A 22,798-nucleotide genomic window follows, 5' to 3' on the forward strand; every position below is an offset into this window, starting at 1 on the left:
GTCTTTGGCTTTTTGTACATTTGTATTCCAGAAATGCTACACTGGGCAAGAATGGTATTGCACCTAAGGGTTCAAAATATTTAACATTTTATAGGCAAGCATGACCAGCCCACCCCTGGGTCTGTGTACCCCAGGCTATGCATGGACCCCATCAAACAATTTATATATTTATGTAATATGTGAAAGTGTCCACTTAGGCCTTCCACTTCCACTAAAGAGCTACATCAGGTCTTCAGAGGGCTCATCCTACCATTAGCTAGAGTGCTTTGAGGTGTCATGGAAGGGCAGCAAACTCTGAGTTATATACAGTGGTACCTCTGGTTATGTACTTAATTCGTTCCGGAGGTCCGTTCTTAACCTGAAACTGTTCTTAACCTGAAGCACTACTTTAGCTAATGGGGCCTCCTGCTGCATGATTTCTGTTCTCATCCTGAAGCAAAGTTTTTAACCCGAGGTACTATTTCTGGGTTAGCAGAGTCTGTAACCTGAAGTGTATGTAACCCGAGGTACTACTGTATATTGGGCCCCGCCCTGGGCTCCCTCCCTCCCTGTCAGTGATCACTGTCTATACTGTGATTCTAATAAATCAAAATGTAATCTAGAACAAATGTTCGATTCTTATCACTGGGGAAGAAGATGTGTTGCAGACATATATAGAGTATTAATTTTATTGATAACATGTGGTGCTTTCTATCAGATTGAAAACTGCATCTTCTTGAAGGCCTTTCTTTTCATGTCAGTTGTTTCTTCATGTTTCCTTCTGTTGCATTAATTTTTACTGGCTCTGTTATCTGTTGTCTACGGACTGTGGGCAATGTGAGTGGATTGCTTGAGCATTAGCTCATTTTCTTGCTTCCTTGTAATAATGAGTTATATTCCCTTGCTTAATCCCTCTTGCGTTTATAATTTTCCTTTACTGGAAAACGAATAAGAAGTTGCTTGTTTTCAAAAGAATGAAGAATTGACAAAAGTAGAACATTTCATGGAGTGGCTACCATGCTCAGATGACTTGCCTTCACCCATTTATGCCAAGCGGTAGGAATATTGTATCATACATTTGGGCTTGTACTTGTCTAGGAGACTTTAACTAAATAGGACAGTAAAATGCATGTGTGGAGGTTGCTCGTATGCCTCATAGCTTTCCTGGCAGCTGTGTAGTAAAGGGCCTCGGAATGACCAATAACTGCATCTCCCTTCTATCCTGAATGGATGCTAGCAGTCAGACTTGGAAAACCTTACTGGCCCATGACAGATTTTACACTGGAGTTTCTCTTCTAGTTTCTCTCACAGGAGTTTCTCTCTCTTGTCAATCTCTGTCCCCTGACCACACCCAAACCCTATGATATTAATGGGTCAGCCTACACACAGTTGACTGAGACATGTGAGGCTCATCTCGGCCAGCTGACCTCTAGTTGAATGTTACTGCTGTGGATTTGCTGTGTAGGCCTGTCACTTAGGACCAACCTTGAGTTTAAGCTTTGACAAAATGACATGAAGGTTCCTTGGTGATGAGTTAAAATCTGTTGGAGCAAACTGTTGTTGGAAGATGGCTTTTTGATACACAGTTCTCTGTGGACTGTTCAGATCTGTAAAGTCAACAAGGGTCAAGCTAGATGAGGACTTAGGCACAATGGTCCTGCCCCAGAAAAGCAAAAACTGTAGGTTAAGGATTCAGGTAGGTAGCCGTGCTGGTCTGATGCAGTCGAAATAAATTTAAAAAAAATGTTCAGTAGCACCTTAAAGACCAACTAAGTTTGTTCTGGGTATAAGCTTGAAGAAGTGTGCATGCACATGAAAGCTTATATCCAGAACAAACTTAGTTGGTCTCTAAGGTGCTACTGGACAATTTTAGTAGGATAAGGAAGGCATCTAGGAGAATATTCCTGGCTATAAGGGCATACGAGATAGTGCAAGATTCCTAAAACAGCCAATTTCATCTTAAAAACGATTTTGTGATATTAGGGGGTGCTTGGGACCACTTTTCTGGCTCCAGGAGAAGAAATAAAGATAAATATAGAAGGTAAAGCTTTTTGGGCAGCACAGACCAAGTGATTAAGAAATGGGTGTTGGATATGAGTCATATTTATTCAGTGAAATGTTTAAGAATTGCTCTGTAGTTAGGTTCTATAAATAGGTATTGCACAGAACATTTGGACCCTTGCTCAGACTTGTGCTCAAGTGCTCGTTCCTTCCTTTCAGTCTGTTTCATCTGGTATTTATGTTTGAGTAGGAAATAATACAACTTGGGGCAATGAGACTAGCCACAGTAATCCAACATTTGATGGACAAGGGCCTTCACTTTAGCCTTTTCTTTTTATTTGTTAATAAAGTACATCACAACCCATTTGGTACAGGACTGGTTTGCAAGCCACATGTTACTTATGGAAAAGACCACAATAACTTCCTGTGGTAATAAGGGAACATAATATATAATTTACAAAAGAAACCAAAACAGATATTCTAATGTGATTCTGGTTTATGGGGGAAATCTGGTATGAAGCTCCAAGCTCATTAAGATCCTGAGAACCACACAAATACATCAAGGGCATAATGTGACTGTAAGTATTTCCCCCAAATTCCCAGAAAGACTGGCCTTTGCAATTACTGTGCATAGATTCCATGTAGTATACAAAAACCCAGACCTCAAGGGTTTGCAAATTGAATTAAGATAATGAAGCAACCTATATATATTGGCTCTTTTCCAAAGGTTAGTTACAATGCATACCTAACCTGTCTACCCAGAAGTAAGTCCTATTGAAGTCAATGGGGCTTACTCCCAAGAAACTGGGGTTAGAATTACAGTCTTAGCCACCAGACAAACCCACAATTTTGTAGCTTGTAATTCACAAGCATTACTTCCTTACCCCCATGTGTCATGTGGCACCTCGCTTTGAAGACTAACTTTCAAAAGCAGTTTATTGTAAGTGATTGAAGCCTGATGTTCTGTGAATAGTAAATCTGCTAGGCATCTCTAAGCACATCTAAAATAGCATACTGGTTTCCAGCATGTGTCCTGGTCTGCAATAGCCCCATGTAAGATAGATCTGGTAAATAGCATAGATTTTCATTAAATTCTCATTTTGCCGCTGGTGCTGGTCCAATTTCAACTGCTTGGAGATCTCTGAATGCCACATTGGTGACTGACATCTCCAACTAGCTGAGCCCTCCAGCTTTCTTAAGCAGCTAAGCAGAAGAGCTTATTTAATGTATTTAATAGACTACCTTTTTCTCCAAGGAGTACATAGTTCACCCCACTCCTCAGTTAATCCCTAGAATGACCCTGTGAGGTAGTTTAAGAGACTATGACTGGCCCAAGGTCACCCAGTGAGCTTCATGACTGAGTGGGGATTTGAACCCAATCTCCCAGGCCATAGGCCAACGCTCTAACCACTACATCACCCTGGCTTCCTAGAGTACATCTGTTATGGGGCAGCTTTATCATTGTAGGTAAATAAATATAGGAAAAGAAAAATGTTACTTAGAGAAGGATCTATATAGTTTCCTTGAAGCTTGAATTTGATTTATTCTGGACTGTTTTGTTTGTTTGTTTTTTGCTTTATTTATTTATTGTTTATTTTATTTAATGTGCTGTAAACCGCTTTCAGGTTTTTTCTTTAGAATACAAAGTGGTATAGAAATGAAATTAACAGTAATAGTAATAATAAATTCCAAAGCAGAAAAAGGCACCTAGACATTCCGTTGTGGCGACCATAGCCTAGGTTTAAGGAGCCATTTGGTGATTAGCTTATATATCTGAGTTTCTAACACTGCCATTAAAACCCTTTCCCCAAAGCATGTATATTTATAAATGTTTTGGATTGGGTGATCCTGAAGCTTTGCTGTAACACAATATAGGGGGGAAACAATATTTTAAATTCCAGCAAAGTTAAGCAGCTTAAAAATAAAATTTGTCACCAAGATCTGCCCACTCAATCTTGCCCTGCACTTCCCATCCCAGAAGCAAGTTGGTTGTAGAACGGTTGTAGGTTGTAGAATGCTTCCAAAGGTTCTTCAATTGGTTGCTTTCCAAGGAGAGGTACATAACATTTTGATCTTTTCTACCTGTATACCTTGAGTTAAGGCACTCCTTTCATCAGTCTTACCCCCAGAAAGCATGTGAGATGAAGGAAAGAAAAGTGAACATGATTGTATAGAAGGTTTCCACCATACAAAGGTTGAAGAAACAACTGCACCCTTCAATCACTTCTAAATAAACATGATTAGGAAGAAAGTCCCACTACAAAGGGGGAAAGTTTTTTGTTGTTTTAAAAAAAATCAACCCTGTTTGGTATATCCAAACCCTTGTGCACTTCTAAAGTTGCTCTGTTATGGTAGAAAATGTCTGTTAAAGAACTGAGAAGAATCTTCAAAGTGGGGAAGAATGGACAGCAACAGACTCACAAAGATTGATCCAGTAGTCACAAATGCCTCCACAATTCCTGAATAAATATTACAACGCTGTGCCCACCATACTACTTCCATTACTTTATGGAGAGAAGACCATTTCACAAGATTCTCTCCAGAGGTTCCCTGTGTGCCAGCCTTTTTCATACATTCATCAAAATGGGCCAATATCTGGGACTATGTCCAGAGCACAAATAATAGTAACAATAGTAACAACAACAGCTTCTTCTTCTTCCTCCTCTTCTTCTCCTCATCTGTTTAATTTGTATACTGCCCTTCATCTGACAATCTCAAGGTGGTTCACAGCATAAAATGTCTGGGATGTAGCTAGCTGGTGTTCTCCATGTACATTAGAAACACGGAGGAGAATATATGAAAGGGGCAGAGTCCAGAGTGTTTAGAATTCAGATCAGTTCTCATAATGGGAAATTTCCGGATTGTAGTGTAGGATTCTACTGTAACAAATGGATAGTGTAGCAAAGAATCCTTCTTGGGCCCATTACATACTGCGCAACTGTCCCATTTAAATTGGGACATTCCAGATTTACAGAAGCCACCCTGGCTTCTAACCCCAATCCCAGGTGTCCTGTGCTGTAGCACAAGTAAACTGGCTCACACCAGAGTGTAGGACCAAAAGACCAAAAGACAGAAGCAAAACTTACCTTGCTCCCCCCCCATCACCAGTGTTCTTCCTCCTTCCACCGTGTCTTTCCAGCCAGAAGCCAGCACCACACTGGCCACACTGGTGGCAGTGACCATGGCAGTGGTGGCTGAAGGCAGTGCACAAATATCAGGGGAGGGAGCTAGAGTGAGAGGAGGGTTGTCCTCCATCAAGGTTGTGTCCCAATTTTCCTCACTCCAGTGTTGGAAAGTATGCCATTAATTTTGGGTCTATTATTTTTGGTAGGTCTACTCTGAACAGGACTTCAAGCTTTATTTGCTAGCCCACATTCAGCCTCCCCCCCCCCCCCAGCTTCTAAACCCTTGTTAAGGTTTCACACTGCCTCCTTGGCATCTGATGGAAAATAGAGAGAGAACTGGGAGATGTTTGCATATTGTTGACACCGTAGTTTAAATCCCTCATGACAGCTTCACACAGTTCTTTATTCAAAGTACACCACACTGAAAAGCAAACATGAGTTACATGGGAGAATCTGCTGGAGAAACCTCTACAGTTGGTGATATTGTTATTTCTGAATGGCAGCATTTTACATCAAAGAGAAAGGCATGCATCTATGTATCTTAACGAATCAAATTAATTTCATTATCTTTTATGGAGAGATTTTGTACAAGCTTTTGACTGATGGTTAATGGTTGCAGACTCATTAACAGCATGACAGATTTAAGCTTCAGTTTCAAAGATTTTGCTTCCATTCCTGGAGAAAAACTAGAAAGTACTGTTTCTCAGCATGTTTGGGTTTTGTGTCATTAAAAACTCCCCTCTTCCTGAAACATTTGTCTGAATTCAATTTGTTTGAAATCTGTGGTAGTGATTAACATTTCAGTCTGAGTATTTCAAAGACGTGCTTCAGCTTGTCCTGCATTAAAACAATAATTTTTCGCCTCCAGCTAAATGACATTAATTGGTATTTATATATTATTATTAGGAAAGTTTGTTTTGTCAATTGAGTTTCATAGTAAACTAAACAAGCTGCTGGTGTGAGTGGAAAAGCCAGATGCATTTATGCCACATCTTAATTTCCAAGAAACAATTTAACCCATTCAGCTGTTATGCCAACTCACCCAATGCAGCTAAACTGTGGAATTTAACTATGTATTGGGTTCCGCAAGATGGCCACCAACTTGGATCACTTTAAAAGGAGATTAGATAAATTCATGGAGGATAAGACTGTCAGTGGCTACTAGCCCTGATGACTTTGTGCTACCTCTAGTATCAGAGGCAGAATGCTTCGAAACATCAGTTGGTGGGGATCACGAGTAGGAAAGGGTTATTGTGGTTGTGTTCTGCTTGCTTACTGCGAGACTAGAATGCAGGACTTTGAAGGATCCTTCTTGTGTTATTAAGTAAAGGCTCAGTATCTATGTTTAGTGCCAGAGCTCGCTGTCTAATGGAGAGCAGAGACTGTCAAGGAAAGTAGGCTGGGAGGTGCGCAGCTCAAGTTACTTTCTCCTTGAAGCAGAGCAGCAATAGTCTCCCCATCTCCAAGTCATGGTGCATAATGCCCAAGGCCAGCCAAGTCATTTTGGCTCCAGAGACAGATCATTCCACTTAGCAGCAAATTGCTGGTTATTTAATTTACTATTTCATGACATCTCAAATCGGATGCCTTAGGGGTGGCTGCCTCACTATATCTAATGGTAGGACTGGTCCCAGCTATAAGGGTAAGCAGAGATGTGAAGCCTTGGAGTTGTACTATATCTATATTTGTCATTCAGAAGCCAAATGCGTCTTTTCTCTAAAAAGAAATAACAGGTTGAAGATTTCATCTTTTTAAGGATGAGCTTACACAAGGAGAGTAGTTAATTGGTTGTTAAATGCGACCTTTTATCTAAGGAAGTGTAACAGGTATGTGAGTGCAGAACAGAAAAGGAACCAGTTTAATACATTTAAATTGCTCTGAAAAGTGTTATTTGAAAAGCAGCAGGGGTCATTCTTTGTGAAACACAATAATTTTTTTTATAAAAAATGTTTTAAAAAGGCCTGATGTGTATATGCCCACATTACAAGACCACCAGCCAGGCTAGAAAAATGGTATGACTGGCATCTTATCCTCTGGAGAACTGGAGTTCTTAGATGCTTCATGAGTATTTTGAAGATCAAAGCATAAGCACATTAACAGACTCCAGTTTTATCTGCAGCAATCAGTCTCTTGCTGTCAGAGTGTGGAAAATCATAGAAAGGCTGCAACCAAAACATGCTGGAGATTGATATGGAGAAAGCAAAATATGGTGCAATTAACATGTTACTGTATATTGCAATCAAATTTGACTGTTAATCATGGAAAATGGCATTGTCTAGACAACTTTGACGGACAATTTATTACAATAAATAGCAAATACTCCTGTGGTGAGATTTATTGTGATACAAATGTCCCTTGATTTTTTCAGAGTTCATTATCAGACTTGAACCAAATCTTATCTGTTATTTTGGAGATATGGCTATAGCAGAAGGTGAAACCACTAAGTATAATTGACAATTCAGGGTGCACTACCAAGACTGACATACTATGGAAGATTTCTGGATGCTGGGCTTTGATGCTGATATTTCCCAACATGAAATTCAACAGTTTTAGGAACAGTCTTGGTTTGCTGAAAACAGCTGATAAACATATTTCTATCTTCCTATTTTTACCTGAAGTGGAAAGCAACATCCCTGTGGTATACCATGACTCTAGAACCAAAATCTTGAGAAATACATGTTTCTGTGGTGACGTGTTTGCATGCATGTTTCTGTGTAATGTGTGAGCTTGGTTACAACAGATACTTGCAATTTATCTAGAGAAAATTCAACAGCAAAATTGCCTGCAGTGAATTGAGCCTTCATAAATTCACATTCTGCTTAATATTTTAAATACCCAAGCCCCTTTGGAAAACATGCAAAGAAACATTAAACTTTGGGTAGTTCTTGTATTTCTGAGGGATAACCTGTGTATGCCTTGGAGAACAGAGTGGGAAAGGAAAGTATGAGAGGCAGCCTGTGGAAAAGACACAAGTAACCTTTTATACATGCAGAAGGGAAGGTCAGTGTATGTATATGTGAATGCATTTATTCATTCTGGCTTGTGGCCTGTCTTATCCCAAAGGTGGATAACATCATATATAATATATACAGCCGACAAAAACGGAGGAAAATGCAAGCAAAATGTAATCCCCTGTCCTTGCCACAGCCCCTATCCTGCTACTCCTGTTGCCTCCCTGCCCAACCCGCTTGCTCCTATTCCCAGCCAATATTCCCTAGTACAGAGGTCAGCAAACCTTTTCAGCAGGGGGCCGGTCCACTGTCCCTCAGACCTTGTGGGGGCCCGGACTATCTTTTTTTGGGGGGGGGGGGAAATGAATGAATTCCTATGCCCCACAAATAACCCAGAGATGCATTTTAAATAAAAGCACACATTCTACTCATGTAAAAACACGCTGATTCCCAGACTGTCCATGGGCCGGATTTTGAAGGTGATTGGGCCAGATCTGGCCCCAGGGCCTTAGTTTGCCTACCCATGCCCTAGTATATGGACCAGTTCAATTAAACCAAATTCTTTCCCAAATGCATTCCTACAGGCTGCAGCTCAGGCCCCCCCTCCCCCATTTTTGATTGGTTGCAAATCTGTCTCCTTTTTACAAAGTACTATAATCGATTTGACCCCTCTGATGACCTTTGACTACAGGTTTCCTTGCATGTTAACATATTTTCACTATTTTTTACTTGGTTCAGCATGTAAAATTGTTGAAAAATTGTGCCAGTTGTGAGCATGGAGATCTCTATGCTGGCTGCATCTTCCTATGCATATTGTAGAATTTTCTGTCATGTTGCATGTGATGTATTTTTATGTAATTATGGGCACCAGGAATATGCTGAACTACATAATTTGTTTTTTGTTTCAGTTACAAGGATGAATAATGAACTTGGAGACTCTAAGTAAGTAAATAAGTTCCCAGGCTGTATGCTGATTTGTTTCAGCATATGATATGCTAATATATACAATCGGGATATTGAAGGAATTTTAATTAGTTCGTAATCCATCATGGCCTCAGTACATAATGACGAAGGCTGGTGTTTATTCATCCCCATCTAAATTTACCATGTCCTGGCCAGGGGGAATCTTGGTAACAAAAAAAGTGTGGTTTAAAGAAATCAGATAGTCATGGGGGAAGGGTCCTACAGCTTTGACATATTCCTAGCATTCAGCCTGGGCAGCTTGGGGAGCCAGGATAACTGGGATCAAAACTGAGATTTCCCGTGGCTCATTGACTGATCACTAATATCCTCATCATTTGCAACTAATAATGTAAAGGATTAGCATTAGTTCCAGAGGTTTTTGTTTTTTGATCAGGCTGATGGTAAACAGCAATGGAAGGGCTGCTGGTGTTGAAGCCATTGAGTTTGCACTTGGTCACCATGTGGAATCCAAAAATGTCCTTTAGGGAATATACAGGAAGCAAAGCTTGCTTCGAAAAAGAGGATTAATGATGGCTGGGTCCCCATCTCCAACAACTCAAGAACTGGCTGTTCCTTGATAGGTGGAAGTTCCTCTATCAACAGGACTCTAGGTTCTCATTGAATTAGCCAAGGTGCTAGGCAAAAACTTAATAGAAAGCCAAACTATGGTTAATATGATTAGCCACTGTTCAGGGTTCTGATGAAATGCAGAAATTCCTATACTCCTTTTTGTGGCTGCACCAGAGGCAGAAAGGGAAATTCATGGAACCTCAGGCTAGCCTAGCCTTATCCTCATAATGCTAAACCATGGCTTTGTGCTATGTGAGCTAGAACGTTTTCTAGAACCGCCCCTCAACACCACCCCAAAAACCTGTCTCCCCCGCCTCCCCCCGGCATGATCTGCGTGTCATTTTAGAACCAACTAGAAATGCTGACATCGGAATAGAAAGGATACCAATATTTTACTTCAAAAGTCAAATTCTGAGCAAGCGCCTTTGAAAATGGCAGGTTTCAATGGGCCTGTTTGACAGTTGTTCTTAATCCAGATTTGTACGTCCAAGATTTTGTCTGTTTCCAGTGAGAGAATGCCGTGAGATCTTGGATTTAGACTGGAAATGCAGCTCTTACCTTCAGTTGTAGGGTATCCTGCACACTGCACAAGGAAATTTATATGCCGTTTGGCAGGACTACAACTCAGCCCTTCTGTTTCTACATCTCTCACCTTCACAATCCATTGACTAATTTGTGGCTTTTCAAAACTTAGCAGTGAATATCTATAGCATCTATATTAATATCTAAATAGCTATATCTATCTTCCATGCAGTTTTATTCATTTCAGTAAGAAGCCACCAGGTAAAACCCTTCCAGAATAGTGCTAAGGATAACAGCATGTCCACATGAGTGCGAGAGGCCCAGTCAAAACACAAACTTGATTTTTCTGTGGCTGAAAATATGTGTTTAATTAGAATAGTGCAAGGGAGAGGAAAAGGAAGGGTCTCATGAGAATAGCCCAGGTGTATGATCTTTCCAGTGACACATTCCCCCAACCAACCCTGGTATAACAACTGGCTATTCATAGATGCTGGAGTAACATTCAAATAATATATTACCAAGTTAAGCACTAAAAGAAAGGGGGGGGGAGATTTATTTAAAAGCTGGCTCTAAAGATAATATTTCTAGTGGCAGAAGAATGCTATTTATTTTACATTTACGTTTTCCATTCTCTTCAGAAGTTCCCAGCAGAAAAAGAATGCAGGCCGCACTCTGAACTGAAGGCATGGCAGGCAAGTTCACAGATAGCAAGCAGGCGTGTAAGTCCTAAAGGAGAAATAACGAGGATAATGAAATTAGATGAACATTGTATTTTAAGGTCAAAATTACTAAATGGCTCCATTTTTCTACTCAAAGTTTGCCACATAAGCCTGAAATACTGGAACTAAGCACATTCATACTCCCTTGCATACTAAAGTTGTCCATGATATTTATCTTTTCTATATATGCAGGTAAAAAGGTAAAAGGCAAAGGGACCTCTGGACAACTAAGTCCAGTCGAATTTGGCTATGGGGTGCAGCACTCATCTCTGCTTTCAGGCTGAGGGGGCTGGCATTTGTCCACAGACAGCTTTTCTGGGTCATGTGGCCAGCATGATTAAACTGCTTCTGGTGCATGGAACACCATGATGAGTGCCAGAGCACATGGAAACACTGGGAGGGGGGTTGCGTGTGTATGATATCGAACGTGTGTGTGTGTGTGTGTGTGTGTGTATTTCTGGAAAACTGTAAACCTAACAGGATTACCAGCATACTTCCCTAAAACTCTTTCACATAAATTTGCATGTGCATCCAGACAAGCAAACACCTATTTACTTACCATTCTCGTATAAACCCCAATTATAAAATTAAAGTGAACATATTTGTAAGCCACATAATCACAACAGACACATCACAACAAAAGATGCAGAATCAGCCCCTATTGTGTGTGTTTTAAAAATTATTACTGCCATGAAAGCAGTTTTGTTTCTACTGTCTAGGACAGCAAGCCCATATGCCAATTTCTTCTATTGTTTTTCAGCCTTCCTTTCCCTCCTCCTTTTAGATTGCTATACTTTTCTGCTTTGCTCACCAATCAGTGTTCTTCCCTTCAAAAGAATGTTTTCCCCACAGCTGGTGGTTGCTTTTGTTTTTCAGATTTCCTTATCACTATGAATGTTCTGTTTTATTGTGATGGGCTATACAATTTTTAAGTGGGCATGGAAATAGAGGTCTCTGTTCACTGTTAGCATAGTCACAAAGTTAGGCTGACAAGATAATGAGTGAGTTTGCATATAATTCTAAGCCACGTTTTGTTTAACCCATGGTTTATTGAATAAACTCAGAGCTGTCTCACAGATGATCAAATAAGCCATAGTCTGTTTCTTCAAAGTTACTTTGTTTTCCAGCTGTTCTTGCCTCATGCCTCTGTAGATTTGCAAGTACAGTGGTACCTCGGGTTACATACGCTTCAGGTTACATATGCTTCAGACTCCGCTAACCCAGAAACAGTGCTTTAGGTTAAGAACTTTGCTTCAGGATGAGAACAGTAATCGTGCTCCGGCGGCATGGCGGCAGCGGGAGGCCCCATTAGCTAAAGTGGTCTTCAGGTTAAGAACAGTTTCAGGTTAAGAACTGACCTCCGGAACAAATTAAGTACTTAACCCGAGGTACCACTGTATGTGCAGTGGGGTACCCAAACAGACCATGGTTAACATGGTTCCTGGGTTGGGATGTAATGCTGAACCATAGTTAAAATAAGCCATGGTTCATGAGCCAACAGGAAATTATGGCTTCACATCATGGTTTATTGCTGGAAACAAACTGTGGTTTGTCTGTCAGACAGGGTTCAGATATTCAAACAAATCACACCTTCACTAAATGAACAATGTTTCAGTGTTAAGTGTGAACCCAGGTCAATAAATACATAGAATAGAAAGTGTTCTACAACATATAATTATTTGAAAAATATATAGTGTATAACGCAAGTATTATATTCTATGTTTTTACCACCATAGAATTGCCAAAACTTGCTAGTTTCATTTGACTTTGGTACAAAAAGCAACCTCAAAATTTCAAAGCACAAAGGGAATTGAGGTGGGCCAGATCAGTATGAAAACATGTTTTGAACAAAAAGAAGTAATAGGGGAATCATGTTCAAAATATATAAAACCTACAACTTCAGAAAGTCTGTTCCTACCATTAGATAAGTGCTTCCTTTCACACCCTCACAATCCGGAAATGTGTGAGCTCATCACAAATTAGTGTGAGAATATTATTGGCATTTTTACCAAACCACACCGTCAGAGGTAACTGAAGTGCTTTTCAGAACATGAACGAACAACTGGCAACTGCAATAATTATGCAGTAATTATCCTATATAATGTAGAGGATAAACTGCTTGCTTGAGATGGATCAGAATTAGACTCCTGACAAAGACAGCAGAAGATTCTAAGCAGGAATAGCAAGCATTGTTTGAGGGCAAAAAATGGCATAAACTGACATCATTTAAATCCAAAGACATGTTTCATATAATCACCTTATATTCAGACAACTCAGGAAATGTTTATGAAGAGGGAATCCTCTTCCCCTTAGGCTTCATGGAACAGTTTTGTTCACCAGTATCATTTGAATAATTCAATAAGATGGCCATTGGAATATGGGCACTTGCACCAAAGAGTCTGTACAAATCAGATTCAGAATTACTTACTCCTATTATGGATTGTTGAAAATGAGAAAAGCAGGAAATGCTGCAAGAATTTGTAAGTCTGTTCAGTTCAAGCTCCAGTGTTGCAGTGGAGTAATGACCTTCCCCAAGATATCTTGTATGTTCAGGTAAACAGAAGCAAAAACTGATAGTGAAAGGGGAAGCATCAGACGTTGCACTGATGTTGGATGAACATGTTGAGGCAGCCCAAGTGGTCAGTGTGCCTACTTTCTTTCTCAAACGCATTGTATTTTAATTCCAAGCATACTTTCAGCTGTTGCCTTTCTATACAACAGTGGAAAACATGGCTCATAGCAAAATCACAACGTATTGTTACAAGGTTTTGGCATTTCCATTTTTATTTCCTTCTTCGTTTTATTTGAGTCAAACCCTTAGAATAAGTTCCAGATCTACTTATTACATTCCTACTCCACCCTTTCTGTAAAATGATGAGGTTGACACCAAGAAAATCCACATATAATTAACAAGAGAACAATGTAACAATAAAACCAAAGAATGAATATATACAAAAAATCTGCAGCCAATTAAAAATAAAAAACAGATTAGAAACACATATTAAAAGAAAGAGAAGCAGGGGGAGGGGAATTAGCCCTGTAAACCAACATGGCTCTTACGTTCTATATCTTGTTGCCTGTGTGTCTTCTGGAATTCCCCAGAGGGATCTGGCTAGGCACTTTGGGAAACAGGATGCAGGGATGGGTGGCTTTTGGGGTGTGTGGTGTGATAGGATTGGGGAAGGGCACAGGCCAGGATGGAGAGGCTGCATGGAATCTGTAGGGAGAAGCAGGATGGTTTAAAGAAGATAGAGGGGTGTGTATAGCAGAGAGAAGAATTATGTGCGATAAGCAGCATACAGGCAACTCCTAATCTTCCCACCCTGACTCACCTCCATGTCCAAACACCCCATGAGCACCCTACAAGCTACAGACTTGCCCTTTCCATTGGGTGTACAACCCCGTCCAGAAGAGGTCACCCAGGTCTCAAGACTTGCAACACATAACACCTCTTGGAGGTTTTAAAGCAGAGGCGGGGTGCCCATCTGCCATGGATGCTTTTGTTGAGATTCCTGCATTGCAGGGAGTTGGGCTAGATGACCCTTCCAACTCTACAATTCTATGATTCTATTAAATGGATTGCGTGCCCAAAACATGATTTCATAATGTTGTATTGCTGGTCAAGTTGCTGAAAAAGACAACAGCTCTTTCTGGCAATAAGATGGAGCAGGGTTTGAAATGATTAATGCAACCTGGACTCATTTCATCAAATGATGAATACTGCTGTGGTGAATTCAGTATTTTTAAGGTAAAAAAAAAGAAAGACTAATGCAAACTTCTTGAAGAAGTAGTTCAAAATTTATGGCGAATCAGGGGAAGCAGTTGTGCAGTTAACTCCTGCTTCTGCTGTCTATGGTGAGACTGTAACGCCTGAAGGAGGCTGGCTTTTCTTGCAGTTGAGTTGCAGATGTTGTGAGCTCCAGGAGCTCTTGCTTGGAATTCATAGTCCGCATGGACAACCCTCGTCTCCTTGTTTCTCCTTGTTTTGAGCTGCTCTGGGAACACATTGTGACACTGTTGTTTCGTTTCTAGGGCTGTAGTTACTTTCCTTTCCCATTAGTGCAAAAACTCATAATATCAAATATATTTATAAACACAACGTATGGTTGCTAAACATCTCCCAGTAAGATTCTGAATAGACTCAAGAAAAATGATTAGTTTTCACCATGGAAAACATTGTTTTTGGGGTGAGCCCATTACAGTTGTGGTTTGGGAAGTATGGTACCATTCCTGGGTCATGACAGATGCTTTCACATCTTTGCTACTGTATTTCTCTACTTAATACCTTTCCTGTTGAGCTCCAGTGCAGCAGTGGCATCCCACCTCACACACTACAATCATCCCTTTCTAGGACTGGAGTTCACTGTGCTCTCAGTGATGCCACTGGGAGAATTATTATTGATTTCATTTCAACAGTTAATATGCAGCTTAATTCCATACTCTATAAGCAGTGTACAGTAAGGTTGCAAAAGATGCAATATAGATAAAATCAGTTAAAATAAACCATAAAAACTTTCTTGAGGTGCCTTTTGAAATACAAAAGTCTCCACCAAGTGCCAGAAGTTCAGCTAAGAGGTGGTCTATCTTAACTCAGCCAGAAAGGAGTTCCTCAGCACTAGACCCATAATAATGAATGTGTGGTTCCTGGTGGATATGAGTTGCATGTCTGTGCCATGGGAGGCCTACTGACAGGGAACTAAGGAATCAAGCAGTCCTTAAGGTATCCTGGAACCCAAGTTGTTAAGGGCTTTGTTGTCAATTAATATAAGAATGATGGGCCTGAGGGACTTCTTCTATATTTTCTTCCATCATAACAGTATTGGTGACAATGACTATGTTGGTGAGGGGCATACACAGTTGGGGATAGGGGCCCAAGAAAACAAGGGGAAATGGCTGGTCAGATTCCCAGATTCTTTTAATTTTCTGTGCCTCCTGGTGTCCCATGGACCTTCTCGTTCATGTCTGTCACAGCATTTAGGGCCTAGTGAAGGTCCAGCTGTGAGGAGTTGCTGGCATCAAATTAGTTTGGGTCAGGGACAGGGACCCTAGCCAGAATTGCCAAACTGAGACCATTTTGACTGTCAAATTCAGATTCCAAAGGGATCAAAATATAGTATGTTCACCCCTCCCCCATCTGAAGTTTGATTTGAAATTTAATGTGTGTGTGTATCAACTTGAAAAACTGCTTCAAACTGATACACACACACACACACACACACACACACACACACACACAGGCAGCCTTCCAGGGCAAAAGCCTTCACACACAAGGCAGTTTCCACAAAGTAAAATACAGTATACAAAAGCAAAATTATAGACACCATAAATACATTCCATGATAAAATATAGGAATGTTAAATCTGAAGAAGAAAGAACTGTGTATTTGTCTGCCAACTATTAATTTTTTTAAAAAAAACCAAGGCTTCTAAAATAAATAAATAAATACCAAATGTTTTCAAAATATTGCTTTTTATTTTACTATGTGTATATTTTATGAATAGATAAAAAGGCCACTTTCTTGTTTCTTTTTTTTTAAGGGGTAGTGGGGGGAGGCAAAAGACAGAGAAATGAAAAACATGCATCTTGGAATTGGGTGTCTATAGCGCTTGGATGAGATATTATGATTAATTTTATATGTAGCTTTCCAGATGTTGGAATTTTATCCCATTTTAAAACTATCTCTAATGTCTAACAGGATATGTGCAGAGTATAGCCTTTAACAAAGTTCTCTTTCATAAACCTAGGCTCTAGTTGCAAAACAGAATCCAGGGAAATATTTCTGACCAGGAGCTGAGTGAGCAGAAATTCCAAAGGGGGGAAACGCACGAGAGAGAAAGAACGAACCCAATAAAAGGCTGGATTTTTGCCGCACTTGTTTTGGAAGATTATGGATAGGCACCGAGTGCTACATTTATGCTCACTGAACACAGCCCTCTTGCTGCTTATTTGGATTGGCATCTCCAAAGCTCAGAAGGATTGCACAGGTGTGGAGTGTAAGCAGCTGGAAAATTGCATTGAGGAAGTGCTTGAGCCGGACGAGTGCTGCGCCTCTTGTCTCCAGCATGGCTGCACCTGTGAAGGCTATCAGTACTATGACTGTGTGAATGTCGGTTTTATCAACGGCAAGGTCCCCGAAGGGCAGTCTTACTATGTCGACTTTGGAAGCACAGAATGCTCCTGTCCCAAAGGGGGCGGCAAAATCAGCTGCCAGTTTATGCTCTGTCCAGACCTTCCGCCCAACTGCATCGATGCGGTGCTGCCCGCGGACGGGTGCCCTCAGTGCGGGAGAATCGGCTGCCTCCATGAAGAGCAGAAATATGCAGCAGGACACACGTTCCACATGCCTCCGTGCAAGGTTTGCCACTGCCCCAATTCGGGAGGGGATCTCATGTGCTACCTGCTCCCAGACTGTAATGAATCCACATTAAACCCTCATAGCCCATCCGATACCGGGGACACCGAACCAGAACGGCACTATGATGATTCCTATAGTTATGACCAGGAGGCACCAGAAGGAGACACCACTCAGGTAGAGCCACCTAAGAAGTTCTACAGTTATTCGGCTCATACAGAGCAAGAGAGCATGGGCCAAGAGCAAAGTGAGGATTATGATTACCTTGCAAGCAGCAGTGTTACTCCTCCATCATTAACTCACCCTGCTTCAACGACAGAAGCTTTGCCACCCACAACCACAGTTGCTCGTGTTCTGCAGTACCCTGAAACTAGTCGCGCCACTGAAAAGAGTGAGGAAAGGATTTATACGACAAGCACGGTATCAACCCCCAAAGCACGGCAAAGGCATCATCGAACAACCATTGCTAACAGTGTTAGAAAGGAACAAGCTGCGGTTACAACTGAGAGGCCCAGAAATATGGCAGATGTGGAGAGGAGAAAGCCAGCCAACAGGGAGAGGAATGAGCAAGAAGAAAATGCCCGCTTCAAAATCAAGCTAAACATGAAGAAAGACAACAAGCAGAAAGAAAACAGGTTGTTGGTCTTACAAGAGTCCAATATGACTCAATCGCATGGGCTAAACTCTTTGCAGGAGAAAAATGAGGAAATTAAGTTCCCCAAGGTCAAGTTCAATCCAACAGAACCATCTCCCATTGCACTGAAAGAAGACAACAATAGGATATCCTTAAAGCAGCCTCAGACTCTTTATCATTACACATCTGAAGAGGACATAGATCCCAACTCTGTTCAGACTTCCCCCAAGTTATCAGAAGGTAAGATTTTGTATTCAAAACCGATAAATCAGATTTTGTATTCATAACATTAAATGTTTCAAAAGAAATAGAGCAGAATATTGGTTTTGCCTGCCTTGTATGATGTCAAACATAGCTCTAATCTTCAAAACTATCGACTCAGTTCTCAGTGAGTGGCCTCAATCAATGGTCAAGTCTTTGTTCCATTGTGGCCTATTGTTTTATTAGAACTATTTCTCAGAGTGAGAAGTTTAACGTCTGCATTATATATATATTTAAAAAAACAAGCATGAATAATTGTTTGTTTTTGTAGAACTTTCATTATTGTATTCCTATCCACTCTAATTTCCTTCATAGATTGTTCACAGTGGCCCAGTTCACACATCATCCTAGTAAAACCACCAGAGGAGGGTGCAGAGTATGGCCTATGAGTGGGGTATGGCCTGGGCAGAGTCCTGATGGCTGGATAGTGAGGCATGGTGGGGCACATTTGGTCCCTGAGCATGATGTACAGTAAACCATGGCTTATGTCTTACCATAGAGGTTGCTAATATGTGGCCCTCCAGAGGTTGGAGGTTTGACTACAAGTCCCATCTACCCTTGACCACTGCTTATGCTGACTGGGACTGATGGGAATTGGAGCCACCAACATCTGTAGGGCCATAGGTTAGCCATACTGTTGCATGGAATCTGGCCAGTGCTATCTATAGTTCTAGAGATGTTCAGTCTGAGAAACTATTCACCTGGTTATAAATATCTGGTCAAAATGCTAAATGATGGCCTTTTAAAAATAATGTTGCTAGTAAACCTAGTGACAAGCAAGTTGCTTATAGAAAGTTAAATCAATCTCCATATACTGTTGAATTTGGAACATACTATCTGTTGTGACATTTCTATGCATTATGGGATATCCTCTCAATATATAACACAATTTCTCATGAACTGTGTAGAGGGAGTATCTGACAGATATGCAGATCTGTTCATGAGCTATTTGTTACCGGTAATGAATGTTAGCTAAATGGTTGCAATTCTAAGTGGTTACAATGTTTTGTGATTAGCCTCTACAGTGTGTCAGTCAAAATGACCATTTGCCGTAGTGGCTTACCATAGTACACACAAAACTCCCTGTTATCTGTAGCATCTAGCCATGAGCTGGTGGGTATTTCCTTTTGTTAGTGATATGAAGTGTGGCAAAGTAGAAAAGAGGTAAAGGTTGCCTTATTACTACATGACTGTGCACTGATGACGATCTGTTACTGATACGGCTGTAGGTAACCTCCACCCAGTGCATTTGAATAAAGTAAAGTGCATATACATACGTCTGTGCTATAGAATACTTTGTGGAACTGCAAAAATAATTTATCAGTGGTAATCCACGGTAATCTAATTTTCCTTAGAGTAGTGAAAGCTAAGGCCACTGATGTGACTAGTGACCAATATGTGACACAGTTCAGGTTCATTTTCTGTCAGACTTTATGTCACCTTTATCATGGCATTAACATATTTCTTAATAAGCACACTACCATGTTTATTTGTACCCACATTTAATATCTGAAAAACGTCCAGGAAGCCCTGATTATTTTGGAGGCTTGACTTTGCGTTGCATTTCTTCACAGTAACAATAAGCCATAAAGTGATCCCTTCCTGTTCCCACTCTGATAAGATGAGAACTGAGATCAGATCACAATGGCTCTTGTCCAAAATAAACCATATCCATGATCTAAAGATTGGGACGTCTGCCTCTCCCTTTCCTGCCAATCTGAGAGTCCCCATGCTTGTGTTTCTCATTTGTTTTGTTGCCAATGCTGACTTAATCAGTCACGATTGCCACCCTAATCAGACGGAGACCTTATATGTTCCAAACTGTGGTAAAATAATATCCTGAACTAGGTCAAATAGCCTAGTGCCAAAAAGATAAAATGCATTCATTTGTACAGTAAATGGGTTGTATTTCTGGCTGGTGTTAAAGTTGGGAAGTTGCCACTTAACGACTTACTGGAAATCAACGCACGCAAGTAAAGGAAAGTAAAGAATCAGGTTTGTATCCAACTAAGGTTGGAACTAGATATAGTTTGGAACATGTTATTGCCACCAAAGCAGCAGCCTTGTTTGTCCTGTACTTCTCATTCCCCTCAAGAACCTGTGCTATTATAAAAGACATGATGGCATGTCACAACACTGGGAGTGTCCCTACCCCTGCAAGCAGCATCCAATGTAGCATGAGGGGATGGGGTATAGCATGATGACATCATGTCAGACATTACTTTGATGTTTCCAGGGGAGGGGAGGAGCAGGAGGAGACATGGAGAAGGAAATCATCGGGGTTGAGGCATAGTTGGCCACTGAGTAGAGGTCAGGAACCAAGAGTCAAGCAGAAGATCAGAGATGAGAATTCAGAGCAGTAGAACAAGTTGAGAGTCAGAACTAGACAGGCATAATATAGACTACTGTTGTCTAAGCAAAGCCCCAGCCTAAACAGGAAGTCTCTATAGCATGGGTAGGCAAACTAAAGCCCAGGGGCCGGATGCGGCCCAATCGCCTTCGAAATTCGGCCCACGGACGGTCTGGGAATCAGTGTGTTTTTACATGAGTAGAATGTGTCCTTTTATTCAAAATGCATCTCTGGGTTATTTGTGGGGCATAGGAATTCGTTCATTCCCCCCCCCAATATAGTCCAGCCCCCCACAAGGTCTGAGGGACAGTGGACCAGCCCCCTGCTGAAAAAGTTTGCTGACCCCTGCTTTATAGCCTCTTTCCGGCAAAGAAATCAGTGGCAAGCCTGTTACTCCAGCACCTTGAGATGCTTTCTTCCTTGGCTAGGTGCAGCCAACCTGGTGCCCTTCAGATGTTTTGTTGGCCTGCAACTCTCATCAACCCCAGCCAACATGGTCAAGGATGATGGGAGCTGTACTCCATGGACAACTGGAGGGCACCAAATTGGCTACTCCTGCCCCAGGGAGACACTCTCTGGTCTGTAACCCTTCTGGCTCACCACACAGGGCAGCTGTGCATAGAACTGCATGTCAGCATCTGACTTGATTTGGGGGGTAGTTTTGTTTAGTCTTTACCATGAAAACTTCTTCTACAGCACTGTTTCGTCATCAGCATGTTAAAAAGGTGTTTCTTTCATACGCACAGTATGTATACACTCAGTCTTAAGCAGCACTGCCATGTGATGAACAGTGTAAAGCCCTCCCTGCTGCCACACAGCCCCCCAAGTGAAGCAGCCTGCCTACAGTCACGTATACCTAAGTGTGCAAGGGGCCTGGTTCATGTTATTCTTGACCCACAAAAAAGTGGGGGGATTTATGTGAACTAGGCCTCTGCCTGATGGGTATCTCATAGAGGTTCATAGTGGGTGTAAGATACACACATGGCTTTTCCACTTAGACATAGTAGCGCAGTTCTGGAGTGACTGCATTAACCAAAGTAAACACATGGTTATTTTTCTGGATAGCACGAAAGGAAAACAGCAAATGTAGTTGGGTATAAAGTGTTAGCAAATCTCAGTGAATCTAAAGTTCACCAAGAAATATAAATTGGTACATTAGGAAGAAATGGATGCACTTTCTGGCACTGAAAACATCCATTACCACTCTCACATTTACAGGATCTTGAAATAGCTCTGAGCGCTAGAACTAAGTCATTCAACTCTTTCCGTTTCCTCCATTATATTACAATCATGGCTCCAAGGTAGCCGCGATGACTAATTTTGGCATCATTTGAAAAGTATCTGGTGATGTTTTGTGGATATTACTTTTGCTGACACAGACTGGATAGGTTTTGTGACAGCACCAGCAAATTTTCTAAACCATAGACTTGAACCATATGTTTTTTTAAAAGGAAGGCGGAGGTTGCCAGTGCCTGAAAAAGTGGGAGTTCTGTAAGTCCCACCTAACCGATCAAGCTATCATGTTTTCTGTCAGTTCTATACACTCAAACTTAGTCATAAAGCTATCCTTCATCTGTATTCTACTTACATGGGTCCTGCCAGCCATGATAGCTAAATAGAATATTGGGTGCTGAAAACACAACAGTGGAGGACCATCACCCCATTTTAAAGTTCTGTAGATGAAGGTAGGAGGACAAAAGTTTGGTGGTAGAACATCAGCCTTGCATACAGAAGGTTCCAGGTTCAAATCCTGGGGCTAGGAATGTCCCCTGTCTAAAATCTTGGTATAGACACAGATTGGAATAGATAATATTGAGCTAGATGGACTGGTGGTCTGCCTTAGAATCATAGAACTGTATAGTTTGAGGGGACACTGAGAGTCATCTAGTCCAATCCCCTGGAATGAAGGAATCCTCCTCACAGCCTTCCCTGGGTGGGCTCAAACCACCAGCCTTCTGGCTACCAGCCAGATGCACAAATCAATTGTGTCACCTGAGGCCTAGATATAAGGCAGCTTTCTATATTCCTATACGATTGGCTGACCTCCGTTAACAGTGTACTGCATGGAGACAAGTGTAGGGCTGCCATACGTCCAGAATTTCCCAGATATATTGGGATTTGCCCATTGAAAATAGCGTAGAGGCGGAATTTTCAGAATTCAGTGGGGTTTTTTTGTTTTGGTTTTTTTTTTAAAAAAAATCTCAACTTTTTGAAATATGGCAACACTTCTTCAAAACCATGGACTACAGGATCCAGGTTTGGCCCTTAGCCAGAGAAGACTTTATATTTGAACATCAGCACTTTAAACCATGCTTAGTAGTGAACCAGCAGCCAGCAAAACTGGTGAGATATGCTCTCACCATCCCATTCC

The 22,798-nt window shown here is 41.1% G+C and overlaps 1 protein-coding gene across 1 annotated transcript in view; it reads left to right on the forward strand.

The window, feature by feature from the left end:
• FBLN2 (fibulin 2) overlaps positions 1–22,798 on the forward strand; it is a 136,871-nt gene that overhangs the window by 22,628 nt on the left and 91,445 nt on the right. The window contains 5 exon segments of the mRNA XM_083489174.1: positions 8,965–8,998; positions 10,750–10,830; positions 16,575–16,610; positions 16,613–16,682; positions 16,684–18,056. Coding sequence (XP_083345300.1) covers positions 10,797–10,830; positions 16,575–16,610; positions 16,613–16,682; positions 16,684–18,056 — 1,513 coding nt within the window. The 5' untranslated portion in view covers positions 8,965–8,998; positions 10,750–10,796.

Source organism: Podarcis liolepis, assembly GCF_965112155.1.
Source record: "Podarcis liolepis genome assembly, chromosome: 2".
Taxonomy (NCBI): Eukaryota; Metazoa; Chordata; class Lepidosauria; order Squamata; family Lacertidae; genus Podarcis; species Podarcis liolepis.